The sequence below is a fragment of the Scyliorhinus torazame genome, chromosome 3 (genome assembly GCF_047496885.1).
Source record: "Scyliorhinus torazame isolate Kashiwa2021f chromosome 3, sScyTor2.1, whole genome shotgun sequence".
NCBI lineage: Eukaryota > Metazoa > Chordata > Chondrichthyes > Carcharhiniformes > Scyliorhinidae > Scyliorhinus > Scyliorhinus torazame.
In genome coordinates this window covers 125,460,385-125,475,649 of record NC_092709.1, presented here as the reverse complement: position 1 = coordinate 125,475,649, position 15,265 = coordinate 125,460,385, and the positions used below count along the sequence as shown (strand labels likewise).

The following is a 15,265-nucleotide window of genomic DNA, read 5'->3' as shown; positions in this document are numbered from 1 at the left end:
TATCAGATGCCTGTTGCTGCTCCTTGTTCCCATATTACTTATATTCCCCAAAACAGAGTCTGAAGACTTGGGGAGCTTGTTCACCTAATGATTGCTGAAGTAGACAATTTTGAACTATTAGTGCAGAGAGTTGAGAACTCAGCATTCAACTGTGACTAATTTGAATCTGCCCTCTTTTCTGTGGTGAGTTTTAGCAATCCTCAGCTGACCTGCTAAATGGAGCACTGTACAAAGTAGCAGATGCTTCGTTCTCTGATAGGGTTGGGGGTGGGGTGGGAGGTGCTGGTGGTGGGGACTGAGGGAATTCACAGAGCCCTTTTCTGCTGAACTGCATTCATGTGAATAATCAAGAGGATCATGAATAGTGCCTATGAATCAAGTGAGCAGTAGGAGGGAATGCAAGTAGTAGAGTGAGATGTAGAGCTGTCTTTTCAACCCCTTGACCCAAAGGTTCAAGTCTGGTACTGGAGAAAAGAACATTAATAGTTCACAGTTTAATAAATTCCTAATGGGCCAAAAGGGGTACTCTTGACAAGCGGCACTATAATTTAACGAAGCAAATGTTTGATGCTGCCAGATTTTTCTTTTAAAACACATGTGTATCGATCATTGAGGTAATGGCGGAATTCCATTTCCCTTATGTCAGCTGAATTTTTTTTAACAGAGCAGGCAATTATAGTGGATTGCATTCAGGAAAGTACTGTTTTATCTTTTAACTTTTCCATCTGTTCAGAATGGAAGGTAATGATTCTCGGAAAAATATTTGCTTAAAGGAAAAAGTAGCTCGATGTCTGAACACTCTCCAAGGAGCACCCTTTCTTTACATTTAACTTGAACAAAAAATCAAGCTGCACAGGAAATTTCAGCCTTAAGACTCTGATGTGATAATTTAACGAATTTCCTCCAATAATCACATATGCCCTTTATCTGCACAGTCTCTGGGGTAGATTTTGACTTTGTGTGATATTGCAAAAAGGGTGGTGATGATCAGCAGTTTGTTTTGTATCTCGCCCACATTTTATTTCATCACCTTCACTACCAGTGATAGGCAATCTAAGCTAGTGGATGGGCCACATGAGTGGCCCTCCTTCATCCCAGTGGACTGCAAGATTGAAATCAGGCTTGTTCACTAACCATGACCCTATGAAGAAGATTCAATACATGCCAGATATTTCACAACAAGTTATAGAAAATGCTTAAACATTCATATATTAATAGAACTTCAAATGGTAAAAACAATGCAAATATAAGGGGTGGCATGGTGACACAGTGGTCAGCACTGCTGCCTCACAGCGCCAGGGACCCGGTTTCTATTCCAGCCTTGGGTGACTGTATGTGTGGAGTTTGCATTTTCTCTCCTTGTCTGCGCGGGTTTTCTCCGGGTGCTCCGGTTCCCTCCCACTGACCAAAGATGTTCATGTTAGGTGGATTGGCCACGAGGAATTTCCTCTTGATGTTCAGATTAGGTTATGTGGTTACGGGGATAGGGTGGGGTGAATGGGGGAGTGTAAATGATTTCCACATTCGAAGGGTTGGTGCAGAATTGATGGACCGAATGGCCTCTTTCTGCACTTCGGCCCAAAAAGCCTGTGCCAACCATGCTGCCCGTCGAACCTAAAACCTTCTACTTTTCCGAGGTTCGTATCAAACCTATCCTCATGTCCAATGCCCTCCATATCAGGCAACATCCTGGTAAACCTCTTCTGTACACTCTTCAAAGCCTCCTTTCTGAAAAAAGAGCAGAATTTGGCAACCCTGCACATGGGCAATGGTCAACAAAGGGCCCGATTTAACTAAGTGGAACAAAGTCCCATAGCGAGCATATTTATCCGCATGTTTACCGGCGCTCGCAGCGCCGAGAAATTCAAGGCGAGAAAACGCGACTCACATTTAATAAGGGGCCTCACATAGCCCCGTTTTGTCCACTTGCTGGAACTCCTGAGTGTAGTGAGAGATTAAAAATGGCATCCTGATATCTGAGCCCCCGAAGCAACGTCCAACACCAACGCACTATGGAAGGGTACCGCCAAGGGACCCACCCACCCGCCCTTCTAGCCCACCCCTTCCCTCCACATGGCACCCCAGCCCCATCGCATCCGTGCAAAAAATGCCAGCTTGGCAGTGCCAACCTGACACCCTGGCAGTGCCCCTGCCAACTGGCAGTGCCACCTTGGCAGTGGCAGGCTTGCACCCAGGTAGCATTGCCAGGGTGCTAGTTTGGCAGTGCCAGGGTGCCTGGGTAGCACCAGCATTGCCAGGGTGCCACCCTTTCCCATAGGTCAAGCACCTATGGGCCTCCGAACCCCTGGGAAACCCCCATGAGTTCCATTCCACCTGGTCCCTGCTCCTGGAGACCAGTACTGAACGCCGCTCTCGAGGTCTCCGAGATAGATCCCACTCATCGGGATACTCAGGAATCTGCACATTAAAGTGAGACGAGCTGTCTCGTTCTAATATGCAGATTTGTTAAAAAGTGAGTGTGTTAGGTCTTGCGAGGCGTAGCGAACTGGGTAGATCCCAGGAGCGGGATCCTCCGGCTCCTATCAACGACACTGCACCGTGGGTAAGATGCTTTTCGGGTGCAGCATGGCCATTAAATCATGCTCAAAATGTCTTGTGGGCCGCACTCATAACCCTGATGGGCTGCATGTGGTCCACCACTCTATCATCCTTTTTACACTATCACACTCAAAATCTATGCCTTTAATTTCCTCAAAAATTCAATTAAAACTAATTGAATGCAGCCTGCCCTTTACAAATTCATGCAGAATCTACCCAATTAGCCTATGCCTAATTTCATCCTGTAATATATTTCGAAAAGTTCACCTAGTGCCAAACTAAATCTGACAACTTGATAAATGTTTTAGCTTAGCACTTTTTCCCAACTCAAATATTTTGGAAAATTATAATTAGTGCTTCTCACTTTCTTTCAGTATTCTGGGACCGACAGCCTCTGTGGCCAGTGACATTTCAGGAGATTCAAGCTCTGGAAAATTAACAGACATCTGGCAGGAAAACCTTACCTGCTTCTAATATAGTCAATCTTGATTCCACACAGTCCCCAACTAGAGGGGTATTAGTCATCCAAACCCAGTGATAGGGAGGTAAGTCTTGGGAACCCATCAGATTTTCCTCTTTCTCTCATCATAGTTAATTCCAGTTACTACCACAACAGTGAGTACAGTAGACCCTTGACAAGCAGCAGCAATCACATTCAGAAGGATGGGGGTCCCACTGGCACAATCCTATCCATTCATACCTTTTCGTTTAGAAGTCTGGTAGCTCATCATAAGCCATGGGGTGGCATGGTGGCACAGTGGTTAGCACTGCTGCCTCACAGCTCCAGGGTCTTGGGTTCAATTACAGCCTTAGGTGAGTGTCTGTGTGGAGTTTGCACATTCTCCTGATGTCTACATGGGTTTCCTCCGGTTGCTCCAGTTTCCTCCCACAGTCCAAAGATGCGCAGGTTAGGTGGATTGGCCATGTTAAATTGCCCCTTAGGGTTCGGTTGCGAGAATAGGGTGGGCTTAGGTAGAGTGCTCTTTCAAAGGGCACATGCAGACTCAATGGGCCGAATGGCCTCCTTCTCCACTGTAGGGATTCTATGTGAAATTTTTAAAACAACTTTAAAGAAGATATCTTTTCTCCAAACATTATAGTGTAAGCAGCATATTTTTTCTAATTGGCTTTGTAATTATTTATTTAAATATGGGCAAACTGCCAATTTTGGTGTCCGATGATTCCCCGTATTATGGAGGGAGCTCAGAGGTGGGTGGGAAGGTGAAATGGTGGCGCTAGAAATACGGTGACCAAGCCACACAAAATGCAGCTCAGAATTCTTGTTTCAGGTTAATGACTTTTCATCAGAATCCTAAATCTAGATCTGAATAACTTTGGACGCGCTTTAACGGGAAAAAAACGGAGTCCTGTTTTGGACACGTTTAGCAGGATATTTATTGGTGCCTGGAGTGCCGAGCATGACCCCGCTATCAAATGGGGCTCTGGTGAAGAAAGTCCCATTTTGTGCACTGACAAGCTCAGTTCGTCAGTACAGGAAGAGATCAGGGCACCATTCTGAAATGCCACCCCGATCTCCCTAATCTCTGGACCCCCCATCTCGACCTCTGGATCACCCAATGCCCCAGCGTACCTGTTAGTGGGTCCTCGAGCTCCCCTCACCTCACCTCATAAGGGCAGGGCACCCCTGGGTCCAATCCCTGGCAGTGCCAGCCTGGCACCCAGGCATTTTGGCACTGCCAGCCTGGCACCCAGGCAATGCCAGGGTAGCACTGCCAGGGTATCAGACTGGCAGTGGCAAGGTGCACGGGTGGCAGTGGGAGTTCCAGGTTACCATCCTGCCCACAGCTCGACCATCTGGGGGCTTCCAGTTGCCTGGCAGACCCCTCCCCCCAGGTGCCGTTACTCCTGCTCCACATTTGTGAGGACAGTGCTAAACGGCACCATGGCAAGGTCACCCAGGCGCCGATGTTCGATCCCAGGCCTTGGGAAAATCTGGCGCCGACATATTTAAGTGAGCCTAACTGCTCAGTTAAATATGTAAATCTGGATTCTGCCCAGCGAGGGATCTCATTAGATCTCGCGAGGCGTCTCAAGGGTCGCAAATCCCGTGAGATGGTCTCGTCCTGACCCGAGATGGACATGATGAGGCTGTTCGATCATGCCCAACGTTTCTGTCTCCACAGATGCTGCCAAACCCATTCAAGTATTTGTTCTGGTTTATCATGCAGTCTGAACCTCAGTGATATGTTCCTGCCTAAGCAATTTAGAAGAATGAGAAGTGGTCTTGTTGAAACATGTATGATCCTGAGGACATTTGACAGGGTAGATATCAGGTGGAGGATGTTTCCACTTCTGGGGGAGTCTAGAACTAGGGAACACTGCTTAAGAATAAGAGATCTCCCTTTTAAGACTGAGATGAGGAGCTTTTTTCTCTCAGGGGGTCTTTATTATATGAAATGCTTTTCCCCAAAGAGCAGCGGAGGCTGGGTCATTGAATTTGTTCACGGCAGAGTTTTTCATAGCTGGAGGAGACAAGGGTTTTGGGGGAAGGCAGGAATGTGGAGCTGAGACTACGATGAGATCAGCCATGATCTTATTGAATGGTGGAGCAGACTTGGAGGGCCAAATGGTCTACTCCTGTTCCTCAGTCCTGAGTATCACTCCAACCAACTGTTACCTTGCACATAAATCTGATGTAGTCTGGTGAATGAATGAGAATTAATTTTTTAGGAAAGCCTCACTATTCCTTTCATTTGAACAGGTAGAGTTCTTCAAGGGGGGGAAAAAAATCATCTGTGAATATTTATAGCAGAATCAGTGGATGATTTAACTTCAGAGTTCTTAATAACAATTGAACATGAGTATAATGTCTTAACTATCCATTCCTGATATCAATAAGGCCACATGATGGCAGCAAACAAATTTACAACATTTTTTATATCATTTATAGACCTTTCAGATCTAAGCCTGTTGATGTTACTTTTCTGGAAGTGCCACGTATGCAATGAAATGTTGGTTTTTGGAATGATATTCCAAGTTTTTAATGTAAGTTATTTTTTCTAGGAGTTTTTTGACTGATATTCCATGAAATTCCTGATTGTTCTTCCAGATTTTCACAATAGCTACAGAGAAGCCCCCAGAGACTGTAATTGGTGTTACCACCACTGCTGATCTGGGGGACTGGCAGGCGGGTAGTGGTAGACCCTGGAGCAGTGGGTCTCTAAACCTCTCATTGGCACACAATACTTTCTGATTGAGAAAGGCAGCAGATACACGGGCAACTTAGTGATTGGCGTTCGTCAATTCCACTCTTAAGTGAATACAAAGAGAAGCCCAAAGTAACTCACTGTTTATTTTTAATCCATTTCTACAATGAAAGGAAGCTGCTTATATTTTTTACAACTATGATTGCAGGCGCAGCACAACACATTAGAACTCCAATGTAAGTCCTGTTATATTGTAATTAACACTTTGGAAATCTACCATTGACCAATAGACCCTCTGGTCTCAGTCTGATGGAGCTTTCTGGAACAGCTCTTTGCTGTACCAAAGTCTTCCTCATGGAACCAGTTATGCTAATTCTACACCCAAAACCATCATAATAATAGTCTCTAGATTTCATAGAATTTACAGTGGAGGAGGAGGCCATTCGGCCCATCGAGTCTACACCGGCTCTTGGAAAGAGCACCCTACCCAAGGTCAACACCTCCACCCTACCCCCAGTAACCCCACCCAACACTAAGGGGAATTTTGGACACTAAGGGCAATTTATCATGGCCAATCCACCTAACCTGCACATCTTTGGACTGTGGGAGGAAACCGGAGCACCCGGAGGAAACCCACGTGCACACGGGGAGGATGTGCAGACTCCGCACAGACAGTGACCGAAGCCGTAATCGAACCTGGGAGCCTGGAGCTGTGAAGCAATTGTGCTAACCACTATGCTACCGTGCTGCCCCATTTGTATTAACAGTTGTACGATTAGATTGTAGAGCAGTAGAAGTGGATATGCCACGGCAATGTTCTGTTGCCCTCGAGATAGCCGGTACCAGGTAAGAATAATAATGAAAACATGGTACGTTTTGAATATTAATTTGCCATTTTTTCCACCACACAGCAGTCCAGCCAAGGCACAGCTGCTGGCCTACTTTGGAGAAGGCTCTGGCCCAATATTACTGGATGATGTCCAATGCACAGGGAATGAGCTCTCTATAGACCAGTGTCCAAAGAGTTTGTGGGGAAAACACAACTGTGGGCATAAGGAAGATGCAGGTGTGTCCTGCAACCCTCTCAGGAGTAAGTAATTTTTAATATGAGCAATATAATTATAGTGACGGTTAAAACAGTGAATGGGCACAGTACCGTCCTGCGATCTAAAAACTTAATTTCAGTTAGAAAACTGGTACAGATAAGGTACAAAATAAGTAACTATAGTGAGGTAAAGGTTTGGCACTCATGGTAATATGAAAAGTTATGTCCCAGCATCTATTTAATTTCTGCACCTAGGATTAGGAAAGAAAATTGAAAGATTTCAGTTGAAAGATTTATGTTTTGCACACCTTGTTTCATTCCTGGATTTTGAACTTTCAAAAGAAGAAAGCAATTGCTAAGGATTATTGAATATATTTCTGAAAGCAAAGGCTCCCTGGTAGCATTCAGGAGGCATTAAAATCCAGGTGCTTTCTGCCTTTCAGTATACAGTGCTGGATTATTTATAACAATTCACTTGTGCCTTTGTATGAAGTGCCTTGCCGTTGGTGGAAGTAGACGGATTTCAGTTTTGTAAATCAAATACATGCAGGACATCAATTGTCCAGGCACTAGATAATAAAAGTTCCTGAATGTAATAGATAGCCCCCATGCACATGCAACATCTGTTTCCAATGGTCATTTGGAGACCTCACAATCTGGGATAATAAAATGCATAAACTGCAACAAATCCTCTTTCATGGAGGAGAAAATTGCCGTTTTATAATTGGCAGCATTGAGTGAATTTAGTTTGTAGAACTCAATATTCAGCTTGTTGTAATACAAATGTCCTAAACTAATGCTTACTGTTACAATTAAAAAGAAAATACTTTCAGCTTTCTATTACATTAAGTTATAGTTAAAAATGGCTTGATACTTTGATCTTTTTTATTGTGTATCATATATCCTCACTCTGTTCCATTGTTTGTATTGTTCAGACGGTGCATTGCGCTTGGTTGGAGGGAAGGGTCGCCATGAAGGACGACTTGAGGTGTATTACGGTGGCCAGTGGGGAACTGTCTGTGATGATGGTTGGACAGAGCGGAATGCTCAAGTTGTCTGTAGGCAACTGGGTTTCAGGTACTGGAGGAGCTTTCTATCTCAGTGTGTCTATCAAATCGCAGAAACCTGAGAGCGAGGAATTAGAGATATAATTAACCACACATTGAGGCTGTGACATAATTTCTTTTTTAAAAAACTAATTCAGTGTGAAATCAGCATTTGCTTTACTGCGTGGCATAATGTGGAGGATCAATTATCAGAAATGTTATATTTGAAAGGACTGTGAAGTTTAAAACAAGAACTGCCACAGCTAAGGTTACTCAAAGATTTATAATTGATAGCTATTTTTACATCAGGTTTAAGTCTAATATTCTATGAAATGCAGTGCGTAAATCAAACCTCATGGGCTTTTAATCTTCCGGACTGCAACTTAGTGGTGATCCGAGTGATCTTGTGTTTGAGATGTGGTGATATACATCACTGGAAGTACGCAAAGGGTTAATGTACATACACGACACCTAGCTAGACACTAGAGGGAACACCAGAGACATGACACACAGACAGTCAACCAATAGGTCAATAAGATAGGACACGACCAATGGGCAGTCACGATACACACAGAGGTGACACTACCACAGGAGGGCATCACACCAACCCATATAAAAGGACACATCACACATGCTCAGTCTCTTTCCAGTGGAGACTCTCAGTGAGTACAGACACAGGGTTGATTGAACATCATACCCACCACGTGGATTGTAGCAGACTGGTTAGTCAGTCTGAGTAGCTATAGCAGGATTAACAGTCGCGTCAAATCCAAGTAGGAGAATTGCTAATAGTTTAATAAACGTGTTAAAGCTATCTCCAAGTCTGAACCTTCCTTTGTCAGAGTGCACATCAAGGAAGCAGCTTATCATAGATTATCATAGAATTTACAGTGCAGAAGGAGACCATTCGGCCCATCGAGTCTGCACCGGCTCTTGGAAAGAGCACCCTACCCAAGGTCAACACCTCCACCCTATCCCCATAACCCAGCAACCCCACCCAACACTAAGGACAATTTTGGACACTAAGGTCAATTTATCAAGGCCAATCCACCTAACCTGCACATCTTTGGACTGTGGGAGGAAACCGGAGCACCCGGAGAAAACCCACGCACACACGGGGAGGATGTGCAGACTCCGCACAGACAGTGACCCATGCCGGAATCGAACCTGGGACCCTGGAGCTATGAAGCAATTATGCTATCCACAATGCTACCGTGCTGCCCAAGAGTGGTACTACGTCAAGAGTGTAAAAACACATGAGATATGAGATATAAATTGTAGGGGTAATTATAAATGTGACTAATATGTGATGTTAGCATAATTTTTTATTATGCTTAAATTGCTATTACGGATTCCAAAATCATACAAAACCAAACTCAAATTTTCAAAATGCATTTGATAAAATGTTGTATAGAAGGTTGCTACACAAGATTAAGGCTCATGAATGGAGGGTAATATTTGAGTCATGGATTGAGAATTGATTAAGAGCAGAAAGCAGGAACAAAAGGGGCCATTGTTGGGTTGGCAGGTTGGTCAGTTGTGGGGCATTGCAGGTTCAATGCTTGAGCCTCAGCTATTTACACTCCATATCTATGAGTTAGATGAGGGCACTGAGAATATTGAACTCAAGACTGCTGATCATACGAGGGAAGTTGGGAAATTAAGCTATAAGATGCAAAGAGGCTACAAAGCATTGGTAGGTTAAATGAATGAGAAAGAGGTGACATTTGGCGTGTTTTGTGGAGAAATGTGAGGTTCTTCACTTTGTTAGGAGGAATAGAAAAACAGAATATTTCTAAAGACATGTAGTAAATGTTATGACCCCCTGGATACAAATCACAGAAGATTAACATGCAGCTACAGCTACCAATTTGGAAGGCAAATGGCCTTTAGAGCAAGGAAGGGTTTGGTATATAAAAGTAAGGAAGTCTTGCTGTAATTTTTCTTCAGATTTTTATGAGATCACACCTAGAATACCCTGTACAATAAGGAAGGATATACTCGTCTTGGAGAGGGGGGGGAAGGATATGTTCGTCTTGGGGGCGGATGCAACGTAGGTTCTCAAGAGCGATCCCAGTGATGAGACGGTTGCCCAATGAGAAATGTTTGAATATACTGTGCCTACATACCCTGGAATTGAGAAGCATGAGAGCTGACCTCACTGAAATCTCAAAATTCTTAGAGGGCCTGATGGGGTAGATACCGAGAAGCTCTTTCCCATGGCTTTGCATTATAGACTGAGAGGTCAGTCTCCTGTTACCCATTAAGAATTGAGACAAAGAGAATTTTATTTTTAACTCAGAGGGCTGTGAATATTCAGAATTCTCTCCCACAGAGGACAGTGGATGTTCATTAAAGAACAAAGATAAATACAGCACAGGAACAGACCCTTCGGCCCTCCAAGCCTGCACCAATCATGATGCCTGTCTAAACGAAAACCTTCTGCACTTCTGGGGTGCGTATCCCTCTAGTCTCATTCTATTCAAGTATTTGTCAAGGTGCCTCTTAAACGTCACTATCATCCCTGCTTTCACCACCTCCTCTGACAGTGAGTTCCAGGCACCCACTACCTTCTGTGTAAAAATCATGCCTTGTACATCTCCTTAATTAATCTCATTAATTTTTTATTTTAAAAAATATTATTATTCGCCATTTTCACATTTTCTTCAGAATTTACACCCCACCAACAAACAGTAAACACTAACGAATACAATGTCAATCCCCCTACCAACAACAACGACCCCATCCTCCCACCACCCCCCAAACAATGGCCCACCTAACAATTTAAGCATCAAATAAAACTAAACCTCCCAAGGAGGAAAAAAGAAAAAGGAATCAGGAATCGCCCCAGGTCACCGTTGACATATATAGTCCACCCCCCAACACCCCCCTAATATTCAATGCCATCCAATCCCTGAAAGAGTACCGTGAATGGCACCCATGAATTGTAGACACCCCTCCTCCCAGACTCCTCCCCTCCACTTCCTCTTGTAAACTCCTCCCCCCAACCTCGGTTCCTTCCCCCAGCTTTTCACCCCGGCTAGCCTCACCGAAACCTGTTCTACCAGGCTCCGATGGCCGCAGCCCCTCCCCCACCTCACTCCCGTTCACTGGCCAGCTTAAACCAGCCAGCCGTGGAGGCCCCGCCCATGTCTCCTTCCCCCTTGCCCGGTCCCAGGAAAACCAAGAAATCCCCTTTGGCACACATCCCCAGCATACACACCCAAGCCCCAAAGAACCATCATTGCAAATGAAAGTCCCAACTCTTCCCTTGCCCAAATATACAGCGTCGACTCATTTAGTACATACACCAACATGCTGTGAAAAAATAAAGTTACATGAGGCTACATCAGTGCACAACCCCCTCTCAGTCCCATTTCTCAATTCTGCCACAGTCCTGCTTTCGCAAACTCCTCCACCGCTTCCGCTGTCCCAAAATAAAAGTCCTTGGATTTGTAGGTCACCCTCAACTTAGCTGGATATACTATGCCGCACTGCACCTTGCTGATGTACAGTGCCTTCTTCACCTGGCTGAAGGCAGCCCGCCTCCTCGCCAACTCCACCGTAGTCCTGGTATATGCGTATACCAGCTCCAGCCCACTGCACCACCTGCTTCTGCTTTGCCCAGCACAGGACTTTCTCCTTCACGCTGTACCTATGGAAACACAGAGTTACTACTCTTGGTGGCTCACTCGCCTTTGGTATAGGCCTCCATGACCGATGAGCCCGATCCAGTTTGTATCGAGAAGGATTGTCCCCCTCCCCCAATAGCTCCGCCAACATCGTGGCAAAATACTCCGTCGGCCTCGGGCCTTCCACTCCTTCGGGCAGACCCATGATCCTCAGATTCTGCCGCCTGGATCTGTTTTCCAGGTCTTCCATTTTGGCTCACAGACCCTTGTTGGTCTCTGTCACCTTCCACAACTCCTTCCCTATCGAGGTGAGTTGATCACTGTGCTGGAATAATACCTCTTCCACTTCCTTCATAAGAACATAAGAACTAGGAGCATCTGGCACCTCGAGCCTGTTCCACCAGTCAATGAGATCATGGCTGATCTTTTGTGGACCCAGCTCCACTTTCCGGCCTGAACACCATAACCCTTAATCCCTTTAGTCTTCAAAAAACTATCTATCTTTATCTTAAAAACATTTAATGAAGGAGCCGCTACTGCTTCACTGGGCAAGGAATTCCATAGATTCACAACCCTTTGGGTGAAGAAGTTCCTCCTAAACTCAGTCCTAAGTGTCTCACCTTGCTCCCGCACCTCCGCCGCTGCGCTTGATACCGCAGCCCTCACCGGAGCAATCGCCTCCTCCACCAGCACTTTCAATACCGCCCCCATCTCCTTTTTCATCGCTTCCAGGTGTTTTCTGAACTATTTTTCAAGTTGCACAACCATCACTTTGGTCATTTCTTCTGCTGTGAGCGATGTGGCCTCTCCTGGTGCTCCAGCCTCCGCTTTCCTTACAGTTCCTGCGCTGACTTTTCCACTCACCAGCGGACTTTCATTAACCCCCTTTTTCACGGCCGTTTTTTTCCCACGCTTGGACATTTCTCCTCCCTGTGCCTTCTTACAGCTTTTTCAGCCTCCGTTGCCCCTGGGGCCAGACGTTAAAACCCAAAAATTTCTATTCCCGAGCGGGAGCCCTCCAGTGTGCGGCTGCCTCCCGCCCGCCGTCACCGGAAGCCAATTAATCTCATTAATTACACATAATTGTGAATAATAAGGGAATCCTGTGAAATAAGGACAGGACGGGAAAGTGGAGTTGGTGTAGAAGTTCAGCCATTATTTTATTCAATGATGGAGCAGCCTCACTAGGTTGTATGGCCTATTTCAGCACCAAGTCCTTATTTTCTTATGAAATAACTCTTTTATCCTTTCCTTCTTGGTAGATTTCACCCTTCCCAAGCACGTTTTCTGAATGTGCTGACATTGCTGGGTACAGGTCCATAAATGGCAGGCTTCCTACCAGTGACCCCGGTAACAGAGACACCCCCACCCCCCACCCCTCCTCATAACAGAGACTCCTGTCTGGAAGCTAAAGAGCAATCCAGACAGAAATAGGAAAAAAAACACTGCTTTAAAACTGGCCTGTCCTCTACACCTGCTCCCTCAGGCAGAGAATGTGGCAGCTGTAAATTCCTACACAGCAAAAACCATATCACCAAAGCCCCCTCATATCCCTTGACCTGCAAGACTTTTATTCACATCAATGAGAAATTACTTTTACTAGGCTGTGATTGACAGTTTCCAAAAAGCCAGGTGTTTGGATTGTTTAATTTCATTCCCCTTTAAGCTTGAATGGATCTCAAGCACTGTTGTGAAACTAACCACAATGCATATAAACATCTAGCTATGATTGACAGGTCTTGACCACATCCAAAACAGTTAAGTGCTTTCTGCTGAGAGAAAGGGGAAAAGGGGAAAATTATGTGAATAAAAGCTTTGCAGATCAAAGGATCTGAAGGGGTTTTAACCCTGGTGATGTGGCTTTCGCTTTCTAGGAATTTACAGCTGCTGCTTTCTCTGTGTGAGGTAGCAGGTATAGGGGAAAGGTGAGTTTGGAAACAGTGATATTTTCATTGTTTAGGTCTGGACTGCTCTTTAGTTTCCAGGCAGGGTCTGTTAGGGGATTCTCTGTTATGGAGGGGGCTCTGTTATGGGGTGTTCTGGTGAGGGTCTCTGTTATGGGGTCTCTGGTGGGGAGTCTGTGGGGGACTGGGTCAACCTCATGTGTGCATACTGCGGGTTGGGTGGAGGAGTGACCCAACAAACCCTGAGGGTGGGGGGCGGAATTGCATTGTGGGGAGGAGGGGGCCAGCCTCCTGACTTTGCTATAGGATCGCCCATTTAAAATTGCAGCCCAATAGTGGGATTCAGAAGAGAATCCCTTGCAATCCCCGCCTCATAATTTTGCATGGCAAGGGATAGTGAATCACCTCTGGATGCCATTGCCAGTGCAAGTGCAAATCAGAGGTGATTCATCTCCAGCGGGAGAACATGGGGCGACATTCTCCGCACCATGACGCCGGGATCGCGAATCGTGGGCGCGATTCTCCGACCCCCCGCCGGGTCGGAGAATCGCCGGGGGCGGGCGTCAATCCCGCCCCCGCCGTGTCCCGAATTCTCCTCTCCCCCCGGCGATTCTCCGGCCCGCGATGGGCCGAAGTCCCGCTGCTGCCAACCCTCGCCAGCCGGCGTGGATTGAACCACCTACCGTACCGGTGGGAGCAGACAGCGCGGGCGTGCTCCGGGTTCCTGGGGGGGGCGCGGGGCGATCTGGCCCCGGGGGGTGCCCCCACGGTGGCCTGGCCCGCGATCGGGGCCCACCGATCGGCGGGCGGGCCTTTGCCGTGGGGGCACTCTTTTTCTTCCGCCTTCGCCATGGTCTCCACTATGGCGGAGGCGGAAGAGACCGCCTCCACTGCACATGCGCGGAGATGCCGTGAGCGTCCACTGACGCTCCCGCGCATGCGTCGCCCGGCGATGTCCTTTCGGCGCCGGCTGGCGTGGCGCCAAAGGCCTTTCCCGCCAGCCGGCGGGGCGGAAATCACTCCCAGGTGAGGGCCTGGCCCCTAAAGGTGCGGGAAATTCCGCACCTTTGGGGCGGCCCGACGCCGGAGTGATTCCCGCCACTCCATTACGCCGGATTCCCCCGCCCCGCCGGGTAGGGGAGAATCCCGGCCCGTGATCGGGTGGAGAATCATGCAAAAAAATCATGCAAGAAAAGAGACTGACCGCTGTGCCGGCCCCCCGCTGGCAGCAGGATCGAAGCTCGTACCTACGTGCCAGCGGGAGAATTTAAATGGATGCAAATGGGTCTTAATGACCAATGTGCATCCACTTAGCTGGCCGGGCACCAGAATTTCTGGGCCTCTGTGATTCTCTGGTTCTCTGGGCCAAGAATCACGTGGGCGGGATCACTACAGGTATCAGCGAACATGAACCTGACGGGATGAACTTTGTGGTATGCCAAGGGGGTAACTCCTTAAGTAACCCCCACAAAGGGTGACCTTCCCACCTCTCCCTTACCAGACCATTTGCCCTCCCCCCAAAGATCCCCTAAAACGAGAGACCCTTCCCCAGGGAACCCCTAACGAGGAACTGCCCCAGGGACCCCCTGATGAATGAGATCCCCCAGAAACCCCTGAACTAAGGGGAACCCCACAGAGACCCCCTAATTGGAGGGACCCCACAGGGCCCCCCTAATTGGAGTGGGCTCCCTCAAGGGCCCCCTAACTAAAAGGATCCCCCCACAGCGACCCCCTAACTAGAGGGACTCCCTTCACGGCGTGCCTAACCAGAGGGACCCCCCACTGGGATCCCCTAACTAGAGGGACCACACAGGGACCCCCTAAATAAAGGGAACCCCCATCCCCCCACTCAGACCCCCCATGAAAAGGACCCCCTGTCTGGAAGTCAGAGCAGTCTAGACAGGGACAGTGA

The 15,265-nt window shown here is 47.1% G+C and overlaps 1 protein-coding gene across 1 annotated transcript in view; it reads left to right on the top strand.

Moving 5' to 3' along the window:
• prss12 (serine protease 12) overlaps window positions 1–15,265 on the top strand; it is a 326,627-nt gene that overhangs the window by 187,902 nt on the left and 123,460 nt on the right. Inside the window, exons 5-6 of the mRNA XM_072497842.1 lie at window positions 6,638–6,816; window positions 7,707–7,848. Coding sequence (XP_072353943.1) covers window positions 6,638–6,816; window positions 7,707–7,848 — 321 coding nt within the window. The remainder of the gene's footprint in view (window positions 1–6,637; window positions 6,817–7,706; window positions 7,849–15,265) is intronic.